The sequence below is a fragment of the Salminus brasiliensis genome, chromosome 13 (genome assembly GCF_030463535.1).
Source record: "Salminus brasiliensis chromosome 13, fSalBra1.hap2, whole genome shotgun sequence".
Lineage (NCBI taxonomy): Eukaryota > Metazoa > Chordata > Actinopteri > Characiformes > Bryconidae > Salminus > Salminus brasiliensis.
In genome coordinates, this window is record NC_132890.1 from 28,187,923 (window position 1) to 28,202,136 (window position 14,214).

The 14,214-nt window shown below is 41.6% G+C and overlaps 1 protein-coding gene across 3 annotated transcripts; it reads left to right on the plus strand.

The window, feature by feature from the left end:
* Positions 1–1,949: 1,949 nt before the first annotated feature.
* Positions 1,950–10,576, plus strand: hdgfl3 (HDGF like 3). 3 transcript variants are annotated; one of them, XM_072695516.1, is made up of 6 exons: positions 1,950–2,267; positions 5,999–6,075; positions 6,174–6,312; positions 6,783–6,944; positions 8,451–8,582; positions 8,874–10,576. In XM_072695516.1, exons 1-6 carry the CDS (start codon positions 2,184–2,186, stop codon positions 8,901–8,903), a joined length of 624 nt encoding a protein of 207 aa, XP_072551617.1. In that variant the 5' UTR covers positions 1,950–2,183; the 3' UTR covers positions 8,904–10,576. The 3 variants fall into 3 exon arrangements, with proteins under 3 accessions (XP_072551617.1, XP_072551616.1, XP_072551615.1); XM_072695515.1 differs by having other exon boundaries at positions 1,952–2,267; positions 8,448–8,582; positions 8,877–10,576; XM_072695514.1 differs by having other exon boundaries at positions 1,954–2,267; positions 8,448–8,582.
* The last annotated feature ends 3,638 nt before the right edge of the window (positions 10,577–14,214 follow it).

Consider the following 14,214-nt stretch of genomic DNA (forward strand, 5'->3'; position numbering starts at 1 on the left):
TAACTGAGTAATAGTGCAAGAAGGGGCCAAGTGAGGGAGGCCACCAAGACGCATATAACTACAACTGCATATGACAACTGTGTCCCGTGTTCTTCACCAGTCAGAGCTTCATGGGAGAGCGGCAAAGAAAGTCAAATCTCCACCTCAGTTCACCCATAAAGCATGTGAGAGACTCCACGACCAACTGGAAGAACGTTCTTTGGACTGATTAGATCAAAATAGAGCTTTTTGGCCATCAGACTAGATGCTACATTTGGAGGACACCAAAACTCATGAAGCATGGTGGTGGCAGCATCGGTTTAACTCGTTCAGATTAGACATATGTGTCTTCATGGCCTTCCTCACTAGTCTTCTTCTTGCAGGGTCACAGAGCTGCTTGGGGTGTTCCTTTGTCCTCATCTTGTATTTGTAGCCAGGAATACTGATTGACCAGTGACTGGACCTTCCAGACCAGTGTCTTTATATTGCAATCACAGACACAGTCACTGCACTCAGGTGATCTCCACTTCACTGATTGTGAGATTATTAGCACCATCACTTATTTTACTTTGTTTATTATTATTAAACTGACAATTCTTTAGAGAAATCTGATTTAAAGATGATTTTGTACATTTTCATGAAAAAAGAACAAATTTTATTAACCATTATTCCATTATAAACGCAATAAAACACCCATGGGGTGAATAATTTTGGCAGGCACTGGGGTTTTCAGATGTCTTCAGAAGTCAGCCACCTTATCTGAATGCCAAGGTCATTTCTAAATGACATTTCTAAACAACAGCCAAGATCATCTGTTTGGTCAATAGTGTATCAACTTAGCACCGGTATGTAAGAAAACCCAAACTGTAACCCTTGGCTGGGGGGATGTTGGTTTGGATGGTCAGGAACAACCCAAGAACTACCAAGACACGGGTCTGCCATGAACTGTAAGCTGCTGGAACACCACTGTCATTGTTTACAGCCAAGTGAGTTTACATTACCATGGATTGAGAGGCTGCCCTAAAGAAATAAGTCCCCAAAACCAGCACCTCGAGGTGAGGTATCAACCTTTCAGCATAATTTCAATCCGTCAGCTAGACAGTTAAACCTTGATAGGACAGCGACCCCAAACACACATCATGTGTGACTGTGGAAAGGATCAATAAGGCTAACATAGGCTTTTGGAATGGCCTTCTCAAAGTCCTGACCTCAATCCTATAAACATATATGGGCTGTTCTTAAAAGGCAGGTCCCTGTCCGAATACCAACTAATTTAATTCCAGTTCTGCAGAGAAGCTCAAGTATCCAATCAGCATCTCCTCAAGGTGCAACTTGCTAAGGGACATTTAACCAAATATTAGTTATGCTGGATGTATTTTTGACAATGTATGTATCATTTTGGCCATGTGTTGATTTTAGAAAACCCTCAAAAAATCAGAATTCTGCACCAAATTCTTGTTTTTCTATTAAACATGTTGATACTCATTCTGCTCCAGAAAAAGACCAGCACAAAAAATCATCAAAAGCCCAATATTGGCATGACATTCATGTCTATGATGAATGTCCACATTTCAGTCCACAACTGTATATTTAGTTGCGTTGCTGTAATTATATTGTCATAACTATATCATAAATAGCATTTAGCACTTGTTATTAATGCTTCTTTTTTTATTTTGAGGCTATTATTTAATTACAAAAGTTGAATAAACGTTTTGTGTGTTAATCAGCCACATGGGTCCCTTATTATCCTAAAAATATAAGAGAGTGTTGATCACAGCTAAAATAATAATGAAGTGGCCATTCGGTGGGTTTGTATGTGTGTGCTGATGAAACGTGAATCTCTCAGTGCAGCTCTTCCACGTTTCAAACAGCAGTATTAAAAATACCAAAACATTAAAAATAATACTAAAATAAAAAATGGCAGTGAAAAGAGGACTGTATGTGAGGTGAAGGAGGGAGGGAGAGTGTGCCCTGTTGACCTGCAGTCAGATCTGCGGAGAGGAGGGGAGAGGAACTGTTTTCCGGGCCTTTTCTCTCTCTCCTGCGCGCGCTCTCTCGCTCTGTTTGGGTCTTATTTAATTATTTATTTCCTTATTAACTGCGGTGTTGCTAATCAAAACATTGATGGTCGAGCATTGCCAGCGGTGCTGGGAGTGTGTGAAATCCGTGATTAAAACCGACTTTGGGTGCAGCGTGCGGTCGCTATGGCTCGTCCTCGGCCCCGGGAATACAAGGCAGGAGATCTGGTTTTCGCCAAAATGAAGGGTTACCCGCACTGGCCAGCGAGGGTGAGTACAGGCTGTAGCCGGGCTGAGGCGCTGGGGAGGCGGGGTCGGTCAGAACAGCGCGCCGGTGCTGCCGGAGCTCACCCAGCTCGTTCCAGCCTCGCTCTCCGGCTCACCTCCGCTTAGTCGCGGCCGAAAAGACCTGGCTTCCCGCTCGCTGAGGCGGCGGCGGCGGCGGCGGCGGCGGCGGCTTCTCCTCCATTTCACTCTCGTGTCCGTGTTTGTAGCGGGTTATGGCGCTCTGCCTCTCAGGTGTGAGTGTGTTAGTCGCGTGTTTTGGGGATTAACGCTCTCTTTTAACCTCCTCAAGCCTCTTAAGCCTCCTTAGCAGGGATTTTTACACCCTTTTTTGAGCGATTCTGCCTTCATTCCGCAGCAGAGTCGAACAACGTTGTTTTGTGCCTAACCCTCGACATCACACGGGCTAGCTAACTGATTAGCTCGTTTGCTAAAAGCAGAAACGCCCCTCTTCCTGCCTTCGTTTTCACATCAATTTGCCACAGGTAGCTATTTAGGGTAGCTAGTTCACACTAAACCTCAGTGACCGACATTTTTCTTCACATAACCTCATCTGCCCCGCGTTTTCTCCACGGGAGATATAACTAAATATAATAAATATGGAATATCAGTCTCTTCGTGGTTAGCATCACTGTTAGCACACTGAGCCTGGTGCTGGTGCTTTACAGTCGTTAATTAGCTCCTGTTTGGTTTGCTTTCTGTGTTTAATGAGACGAATCTCTGATGTTATGCTCTCATTTGAGAAGATGTTGCCCTCTGAAAACGGGTAGGGTGCGGAGAGCAGTGCTGCTGCTTCCTGGCTCAGTTACGTAGAAGACGTGTTTTTTTCCACACCCGTGTTCCGGCAAGTCCCGCCTCCCGTGCCTTGGATTGGCTAGCAGTGCCCCGCCACCTCGCGTAGGATTGGTGGAACGCTTGTGAGTGCGAACAGGCAGCCAGTCAAAGCAGGGGTGTGCGGGACATGTCGGAGAACGGGACATGTCGAGACAATGCAACACAATATGTAGCACATGAAGAGTCTGTATTACTGTTAAACAGTAGTTACTTCAGAGTTATTGGATTTTAGCTGCTATAAGGGGGTGATTTAATAGCGTAGCACTTATATAACATATTACTTAAAATTATAACAAAAAATAATATTTTACTTTTGAGCACCTTTTGAGTTTCTCTTTACCAACAGTTACAGTGGTGTGGCTTATACTCTATCAGCATGCACAAGCTACCGACCTGTGGATTTCAGAGGCTCCAGGGGTCTGTCCTATGCACCAGCTCTCAACTTGTAGTTTACAGGGGCTCCAGGAGTCTTCTCCTGTACCCCAGAGGCTCCAGGAGTCTTCTGCTCTCTCTTTTTCTCTTTCTCTCTCTCTTTCCCTCTAGACAAGCTAAGACTTTGTAGAGGACAAAGCCTCCAGGGGTCTGTCCTATGCACAAGCTAAGTCTTGGTGGAGGACAAAGCCTCAAGGGGTCTATCCCATGCAACATCTAGCAACATATAGAAGACAGAGACTGCAGGAGTACTTGTAGAGGACAGAGGCTCCAGGGGTCTGTTATATGCACAAGCTAGCACCTTGCAGAAAACAGAGCCCCCAGGAGTCTGTCCTGTACCCCTGTTAGAGGACAGAGGCCCCAGGAGTCTGTCCTGTACCCCTGTTAGAGGACAGAGGCTCCAGGAGTCTGTCCTGTGTATCGGTTCATAACTTCAGAGGAGGCTTTGTGCTCTACAAGTTGCTGGCTGGTGCACAGGACAGAAGTACTGGAGCCACTGAAGTTATGAACCGATACACAGGACAGACTCCTGGAGTCTCTGTCTTCTACACGTTGCCTCTGTTAGTTTATGCATAGGACAATCCCCTGGAGCCCCTTGAAATCTCTTAAGTTGTGAGCTGATACACAGTTAAGACTCCTGGAGTCTCTGTCTTCTAGGAGTTGTTAGCTGGTGCATGGGACAGACTCCAGGGGTCTATCCTATATACCAGCTAGCAACATATAGAGGACAGAGGCTCCATGGGTCTATCCTATGCACCAGCTAGCAACATGTAGAGGGCAGAGGCTCCAGGGGTCTATCCTATGCACCAGCTAGCAACATGTAGAGGACAGAGGCTCCAAGGGTCTATCCTATGCACCAGCTAGCAACATGTAGAGGACAGAGGCTCCAGGGGTCTAACCTATGCACCAGCTAGCAACTTATGTAGAGGACAGAGGCTCCTGGAGTCTGCCTCACAAAGCTTGTTAATCTAAATAAGGATTTCTGACTAAGTTCAGCTTCACTAAACTTACTGTAGTTTTCAATGATTAACTTTTAATACTGTACTTATGCTATAATATTAATAATTGTGTTGTAACACCAGTAACAACGCTGTAGTTCTGGCACTGTAGTAAAAATGCTGTGGTTCTAACTCTGCAGCCTTTACTGATGTACGAGTGCTATAACACTAAAGCTGCAGTTCTGACACTAGTATCAACACTATTTCCACTTCTTCAGTGGTTACTAAAGCTGTACTGCTGCTACAGGACTAAGTCTGTTGTTCTAATGCTGTAACACTAATGCTGTTGTTTTAGTGTTGTAGTACAAACACTATAGTTTTAATACTATAACCATGGTGGCCAGTTGACTTTTAACCCAGGGTTAGATACCTGAGCTGTAAGTAATCAGTAGTACTAACACTAAAACTAATCCATGGTACGAATACTCAACTAACATTATAATACTCACGGCGTAATTCTGCAGCTACTAATGTCTTGAAGGTTTCCGGTGGCACTTGCAGTTGTGAAATTACTGTATTTACCATAATAGCGCATACGTGTATCCTCAGTGTGACTGCACTTGAAGTTGGGGGTTCATGGTTCAATACAAGGAGTGGCACATAGAATACACTGTACATGCTATTATGGTAAATATTTTACAAGCATGCATGCCACCCGGAAATCTTCAACTGTAATTATGGTAAATATATATTATGGTAAATATTTTACAAGCATGCATGCCACCCGGAAATCTTCAACTGTAAGCCACCGGATTTGCATGATATTGTGGGAACTGTAGTGTAGAGTATTGCTATGGTAACTGTAGTCCCCCCCCAATCTCCGCTCTCTCTCTCAGACACTTATTTTTATCTTTTTTTTTTTTATCGCTCACTGATTTCACCTTTTGGATTTGAGATGACCTTAAATAAACATTTATATATTAGATATTCTTTTAACATTATTTCAGCGCTTGAAATCATGGTGTTTTTCGGGGGGTATTTTGTGTGTGTGTGGAAACACATTAAACACGTTAATGTTAGCACTTTACTGCTTAATTATCACACTACAGGCTGTATTAGCTGCCTCAGGGAGACTGTAGGAAAAAACGGTAACTTGGGTTGTTTTTCTGTCCCGACAATGTTTTAAAAGCTATAGTAACACCGCAGTACTAGGCTAGGCTATTTGAAAGGTTCTTGTGGGGGCCTTAGGATTTACCTGTGCACTAAACAAAATTTTAGATGTATTTCAGAGGTCTGGGTTTTCGTAATTGAGTGACTCTGTGTTTATAGCATTGTTTAATCTATAGACCTGTTAATGGAAGTGCTTGTAAATCCAATACAGCAAGTATTGTTGAGCTTTTCACTGTTTGATAATTGAATTGAGATAGCTAGCTGTTCTAACTGACCCCAGGTAATCTCTGCTGTGTTCTGATTGGGCAGTAGTGATCTCTGTTTTGTTCTGATTGGCTACAGATTGACGAGCTTCCAGAAGGGGCAGTGAAGCCGCCAGCTAATAAATACCCCATCTTTTTCTTTGGCACCCACGAGACGTAAGTTTAGTCTGTGTGTGTGTGTGTGGAAGTGTGTGTGTTCGGTACATTTGTCATTTCAGTTTTAATGAGAGTTTTAACTGTTCTTCCTCATTCAGCGCGTTCCTCGGCCCTAAAGACCTGCTGCCCTATAAGGAGTACAAAGACAAGTTCGGAAAATCAAACAAAAGAAAAGGCTTTAATGAGGGTCTGTGGGAGATTGAAAATAACCCTGGCGTTAAATTCACCGGCTATCAGGTGTGTTACTGTTTTGTATGTGTGTGCCTGTGACTGTAGAAATACAGAAAAGTACCAGAAGCTGAATTCACTTCAGTGGTGGAATGTCATTTAATGCCAAAGCCATACTTGTGTCTTACACTGTTAGTTTTTTTGAAGCTGTTTGGGTAATGAAGGGTTAATGTCACAGCTAGCTGGTGTGTGAAGTGATGAAGAGTGTTTTGGTGAGTTTATATCAAACTCTCTCTGAAAGGTCAGTCTGAAGGACATCTTTTGTGAAAGAACTGAAACCGAGATTAAATGTATCCCAAAACAACACAGACACTGATAATACAGTTGCTTCAGACTAATGAGCAGTTTACCAACATTTAATTACTTTTATAACTGGATGACATTTGAATAAATGAGGATCTGAATGGGAAATTATAGGATATTACAGGAGGTTATTATACACACAAGTAACTTAGCGCTGTGTGTGTGTGTGTGTGTAGAGCATGCAGCAGCAGGGCTGGTCGGAGGGAGAGGGGGGTGACGCTGACCCTGCGGAAGGCAGCAGTGGAGCAGAGGAGGGCGACTCCATCGGAGAGGAAGAGGAGGGAAAGATGAAGGGGGAAAAAGTCGGATCCAAGCGGAAAAAGACTGTGTCCTCAAAGGTAACATAAATAAACACGGTTCTAATCTGGGGAGTTTATTTATCCCCCCTGTTGTTGAAGATTTGATTAACTTTTCTGATTGGTGGTCAGTGAGTTTACCCAGACTGAATAATAAACATCAAGGAAAACGTCCGGCTGCTGGGAAACTAACTGTAAAGAATGGAGCTCAGAAACTTTTTAATCGTCTTCCTGACTGTAGTAATGAAAATTTCTGAAAGTCACTTATACTATGCCTTAGACCATGTTCACAAGAGGGTACTCCATATAAATATTAAGCAAACTACATAATCTTTCTCCTTCAGAACATTTCAGAACCCAAAAACACTCTAGTGAGCTCACATGCTAAACCTTTACCTAATGCTGAACTCTCATACTGTAAACTGTCCTAAAACTGAACCAAGATACTGTACACATCCGTAATACTGAATCCCAATTCTGTATACTTCCCTAATACTTTGCTTATACTGAACCCTAATACAGTAAACTTTATTCTAATACTGAACCCGAATACTTCACATTTCCCTAATACTCAACTCCCATACTCTACTTGTCTGTAATACTGAATGCAAATTCGGTACACTGACGTCATACTGAACCCTGATACTGTACACGTCCCTAATCTTGTACACATCTCCAGTACTGAACCCAGATACTGTACACATCCCCATTACTAAATCCTGATACTGTATACCCCTCAATACTGAATCCTGGTACTGTAAGAATCCCTCATACTGAACCCTGATATTGGACACTTCCCTCATTACTAAATCCTGATACTGTAAGAATCCCTAATACTGAACCCTGATACTGTACACGTCTCTAACACTGAACCCAATACTGTACATTTCTCTAACACTGAGCCCTTTTCCTTTACACTTCCCATATACAGAACACTAGTACTGTACACTTCCCCGCTCCTGTGTGTGTGTGTATGTGAAATGTAGATGTATATGTGCTGAAGGTCACTCTGCTGTGCTGAGTGTGTGTGTGCTGCTTTACTGAAGTGTGTGTTCAGAGCTGCAGTGAGTATTTCATTCCCCAGATTCCACACGCACTCTGCTCAGCATTCGCTTAGCAACGACTGTTGCCTAGCAACAGGGTCTAACGTTCATATATCCCGTGGACGGTGACTGTAGGGGCAGAGCTATGTCTGAAGTGGGGGGCGGAGACTGAAGCTGTGGACAGATTCGGTCCACCACAGAAAGCTAACGAATAGCAGCAGAGAGGGGAATTCCTCCCGCAGTGCTTTCACCTCCTGTGGTCGGACGAGCAGCACACAGCGCTTTTTATCTTTCAACTTTTTGTCTGCACACACACTCACACAATCAAACACACATGCACACACATCTGACTACTTCCTTAACCTGAAGAGCTTTGCCTGTGGGTCACACAAATTGAAATGAATTTTTTGGAGTCTTCTAAGAAGTTTCTAGATTAGTGTGTGTGTGTGTGTGTGTGTTTTGGTGCATCAGTATTTCAGTGTTTGCTTTTTTTTCTTCCTAGAAGTCGTCCAAGCTGTCCAGGAAGTGCTCGGGTGAGGAGGACGAGGAGAAGGACGGGAAAGACGACGAGGAAGAGAAGAGAGATGAGGACAACGACATGCAGAACTCCTCAGACAAAAAAACATGCTGTCAAGGGGTACACACTTGCACATAACCACACATATACATGTTTACACTGATAAACACGCTTTAGTAAATTAGACACTTTCATAACCCCATATGATCCTCATGTTATTTTATATATTAATTACAGATAAGTAAAGAGAGTAAAATAAGTGAAGAGATTCTCAGTTCATTTTCACAGTGACCACCAGGTGGCACACCATACCTTTACTACACCTTCATGGGCTTACACTACCACTTATTAATGACTGTTGTTTAGTATTGACCTATATATGTGACTATTTCATTTTCTTTTATTTTCCAGCAGAACCAGTTGCTGCGAGAGGAACATTAGATCCTGAGGGAAGCCGGATCATTTTGTGGTTGTTTATGTGATATTGGAAATGTATAACGTTGACATAATCAAAATCACAAGAGATAGCATTGTTGTAAATTCACAAATCAGAGAACAACTACAACCACTGAAAATTCCTCCACCGCTCATCACTGGAGCAAAAAACGAAAGCTAAACAAATAGATTTAAAGGAACAGTATGTAGAACTTAAAAAAAACAATAAATATTCATTTCTCCAGGTTTGGAAGGCGGGGTCTGTGACGTTCCCCTGCCCTGCAGTTTCGATAGGCGGACTGTGAATCCAGTGTGATGTGGCTAGAATGCTACTTACTGTTTCTTTAATATATAGTGTTATTTACACACATTGACTAACATTGAATTGTAATATAGTCATCAGATTTAGCGTCATTTTTTAGCTGTAGCTGCAAAGCTGGAGCCGCAAGTGTTTACCAGTGTAACACAGTCTCTCACTGCCCCTTCAAACACCCTGACCGTGCACATTAACCTTCATCCTGACCATTTACCCAAACCGTCAAGCCTGATCTTCAGCCCCTTACCATTCACAGTGACCTTTCACTCTGACCGTTTACCCTAAACATTTATCCTGCCTTTTTACATTGATCTTCAACCCTGACCATTCACCCAGATCTTCAATACTGAACTTTCACCAGAACATTCATCTTAACTATTAACCTATTTACCCAAACCGGCAAGCCTGATCTTCAACCCATTATCATTCACCTTGACCATTCACAGTGACCTTCAACTCATTTACCCTGATTTTTAACCCTGAATGTTCACCCTCATCTTTAACCAGAACATTCAGCTTAACTTTTAACCTGACTATTTATCCTGACCATTTACCCAGAAAACTCACCACGACTCCTGCTGCCCCTCACTGTGCCGGTCAGTGCTGTCTGTCGTAGCTCGAGGTTTCTTTTTTTTATGGGGGATATGGGGGGGGGGTTGGTGGAAAAGCCGTTAGACTTTCTGAAACGTTTGTCTGTAAAGCGTCGTCCATGTGTTTCTCGTTCCTAAATTAAAGATGGGATGAAGTAGGAAAGTGTGTGTCGCTGCAGCAGCAGCAGCCGAGAGAGTCACCACATCACACCGTCTCATTACGCTGTAGATCTGGAGCTCGAGTCCAGATTGATGTTCCTTTTTTAAGAAGTGAATAATCCTGGTTCCTGTGTCAGTGGGGTTGGATGTTTTAGGCTTTTTAGTGGCATGCGCATCTGTTGTATTTTCCATGTGAAATAGAGATCATTCCACTCTTTTTTCCTTTTTTAATTTTGCGTTTTCAGACCCGTAATCTTCCTGGGGTTCACAGACCGCACCATATGTGCAAAACTCATCACTTTTAGCTCTTCATAACTCTTACTGCGATTACCAAGAAACTTTACCGACATGCTCCTAAAGACGATGCATCTTTCTTTCTTATCTGTGTTTATATAAAGAATATATTCTATTTATTTTTGATGATAGTAGATGACTCATCTGTGGTAAGTGTAAAAACTCATCACGTAGCTTCTGTTCCTTCTTGACTCTTTGTTATGCTTGTAATCGGGACATGTTACGGTTCTATCTTACATTTTCAACGTTTGTAGTTCAATGTAAACTGTTTTTCCTGTTTATTCACAAGACTTTTACAGAATAAACTCGTTGGAATGCTGTTTCATGTCAAGCTTGCGTTTTATTCAGGTATATCAGAATAAGTATATCAGAACTATCACCATCACATATCTACAAAATAGCAACTTTACAGATAAAGGAAAAACCTACTACCAATGGAAGTCGGTGTAAAATAGTCTTGTATACTGTGTTATTGGGTCATTTTGGAGTATTTCTGTTGGTCCGGTCATTCTGACAATTTGATGCAATGTAACAAACAACTGCGAGATTATAACTGTCAAAACAACAAATATGGCGATTTTTGCTTGATAGTAATAGTAAGCTGATTAATGTTGCTTTAGGTTTGTTAGTACTTTTATTTAGTCGCCTGCATTTAAGCCACAGTTAAACAGGAGGGTTTACAAACTATATTTTATCATATATATATATATATATATATATATATATATATATACACACACACACATAATTAGGAACATTAAATGACATTAGGGTTAGACTAAGGCTATATTTGGGTTTCTGTAGAATCTTGGCGAGGTTAAATGAGGGATTCCATAGAGTCATTAAGATTTTAGTAGAGTTGTGTTCAGATTAAATCAGAATTTCTGAGTTATGTTCAGATTAATTAATTAAGGTTAGATCAGGATTTTAGTGGCCACAGTAAGACATTATTACAGTATGATTAGATTGGAGTTTCAGTATAGTCATGCTCAGATTAGATTCGGGCTAGACTTGTGTTTCCGGCGGGGGGGGGGGGGTCATAGTGTCATTCAGATTAGTGGAGTTGTATTCAGATTAGATTATGATTAAATTAGGATTTCAGTAAATATGTGCTCAGATTAGATTAGGGTTAGATGAGGGTTTCTATAAAGTCATGTTCAGATTAGATTAGGGTTTTAGTAAACTCGTGCTCAGATTAGTTTAGACTAGGATTAGATTATGGATTTCTGTAGAATAAAATACATCAATAGAGAAAACTTTAATGCTTTTGATTGACTGATACAAACTCAGACTAAAAATGTCTGATTAATCAGAAGCAAGCTGCTTTAATACAGCAGGCTTCATCAGTTCCGGTCCTCTGAGTTCACCTGAGCACAGAGCAGGTAAACACACAGCTGCGCAAATTCAGCTATTCCCTGCACCACAGTAAAGGGTGTCCAGGCGCAGCCCTGGTCAAGCTCACTTCAGGAGTGTTAGGAGAGGGATCATCTGGACGGGTGATCACAGCTCTGCGTGTAATTCCTACTCGCCACCACCTGATGGCAGTGTTATAACAGTGTGTTTAGTCAGAGCTGCTAATGGCGAGGACACCGCTGGATAAGAGCAGGTTAGTTACGGGAAGAGCTTTACTTCCTATGTTTTTACAGTAAAGCCCTTAATAAACAGGTACAGGAGATCAGGTTTCGGCTAAAACCCACTGCAGCATCGTTTACCTTTATATTCTCCAGTTAGGTGCTTCTGACTGTCAAGCAGGTGGCAGCCTTTAACAGGGTGGTGAGGTGAGGTGCAGTGAGTCCTCCAGTCCTGTAAAGGGGGAGCCTCTGTTTCTCACACAGTGTGTGTGTGTGTGTGTGTGTGTTCCATACAGTGTTTGAGTTTTGGTTCTGTGCTTTATTATGCAAAGATTTTTTACTGATTGGTATGTTTGTTTTTTCATTCTTATGATCTCTTCTTTCTTTTAAGCTTAAGCTCAGGGCATCTAGGCCTCACCCCCACTTACCCCACCCCTCCTCCCACCACACATACAAAAAGCCTTTTACTTACTGTGTGTGTTCACTCTCTTTAGACTCACTCTGTGTGTGTGTGTGTGTGTAAGTATGAGAGTGCTCGCTGTCATCTCGCCTGCGGCTCAAGCGCTGCCTGCAAGTAAAAATAGATTCAAACTGAAGACTACTCAACCTTCTTCCTAATACACACACACACACACACACACACACACACACACAGTCAGGATTAGATTAAGGTTTTGGCAGAGTCTGTGTTTTTGGGTTAGGTTTTAAGATTGGATTAGAAATATAATAGATGCTGGGTTCGGTTACACTGAGGCTAGAATAAGGATAAGTGCAGTCATGTTCAGATTAGGTTATGGTTAGATAAAGGTTAGACTGGGGCTTTAGTAGAGCTGCGTTTAGATTAGGTTAAGGCTAGATTAGGATTTTAGTATAGTCATCTTCCAGTTATATTAGATTGGGGTTTGTTTAAGGTTAGATAGACTTTCAGTAAGGCTGAGTTCAGATTAAGATCAAGATTAAGGTCAGATTATGATTTCAGTAGTCATGTTCAGATTAAATGTATTGGTTTTAGATGAAGGTTTTAGTAGAGTCTATGATTTTGAAAAAAAAATGTTGGGATTAGATTAGTTTTATAATAGATGCTGGATTTGAGTACATTGAGGGTTAGATTAGGAATAGATTAAGGTTTCGGTCGAGTCGTGTTCAGATTAAACTAGATTAGATTTAGATTAGTTCGGGGTTTCAACAGAGTCATGTTCAAATCAGATTACATTAAGGCTAGATTAGGGCTTCAGGACTGTCATGTTCAGATTGTGGTTAGATAAAGGTTCGACTGGGGCTTTAGTAGAGTTGCATTCAGATTAAATAAGGGCTAGATTAGGATTTTGGTAGAGCTGTTGGTTTCAGTAGAGTCGTGTTCAGATTAGACTGGGGTTAGATTAAAGTTAAATTGGGGTTTCTGCTCATATTAAATTACTGTGATGTAAAGGTTAGATTATATTTTTGGTAGAGTTGTTTCTGAGTAGATTAAGGTTAGATTGGGGCTTTAGTAAAAGTTGTGCTCATTTAATTAAGGCTAGATTAAGATTTTAGTAGCATCATCTTCCAATTATGTTAGATTAGGGTTTGTTTAAAATTAGATCATACTTTCAGTGGTTGTGGTCAGATAAAATTAAGGTTAGATTGAGGTCTCTACAGAGTCGTTTTCAGAACAAATGATATTAGTTTTAGATTTGGGTTAGATAGAGGTTGATTCCAGAGTCATGTTCAGATTAGATTGGGGTTTATGCTCAGATTAGATAAAGCTTAATTTCTGTAGAGTTGCATCACATTAGATTAAGACTTCAGTATTGTTGTGTTCAGATTAGATTAGGGCTAGATTAACATTTTAGTAGCCTTCTCTTCCAATTATATCATATTAGGGTTTGTTTACGGCTTAACAAGGCTTTCAGTAGATCTGTGTTTAGATTATGATTTCAGTAATCATGTTCAGATTAGATCTTATTGTGGTTAGACTGGAGTTTCAGTGATCCTGGTCGGATTAAATTAGGGCTAGATTGGGGTTTCTACAGTCACGTCCTGATTGGAGTTAGATTAGGGTTTCAGTAGTTGTGTTCAGAATAAATTAGATCAGAATGAGCCCAAGGCTCATGTACAGGTCACATGACCTCACTGAAAGAGAAACTGAATATTCATGCGCCACTGGAGCCCAATGACCAGTGTCTCACTCACACACACACACTCAGATGTAGGTCGCAGTGTGCTGCGGGGGAGAAGTGTGTGTGTGTGTGTGTGTTATAGCTGAGTGAGGAAGACAGGCTGCCCAGAGATGGTCTGCAGAACTGTCACATCACATTTACACACATACACTCTCTCACACACGCACGTACACATACACACAGCAGTAAAGCTGACTGTCAGCAAGTCGAGCAGAACTTCCACAAAAA

Bases quoted from the DNA above. Each gene is read 5' to 3' on its own strand.
- hdgfl3 (XM_072695514.1), top strand. From the start codon at position 2,184: ATGGCTCGTCCTCGGCCCCGGGAATACAAGGCAGGAGATCTGGTTTTC. The intron at 6,313-6,782 runs GTGTGTTACTGT...GTGTGTGTGTAG, and splicing joins TTAAATTCACCGGCTATCAG to AGCATGCAGCAGCAGGGCTG. The intron at 6,945-8,447 runs GTAACATAAATA...TTTTCTTCCTAG, and splicing joins AAAAGACTGTGTCCTCAAAG to AAGTCGTCCAAGCTGTCCAG.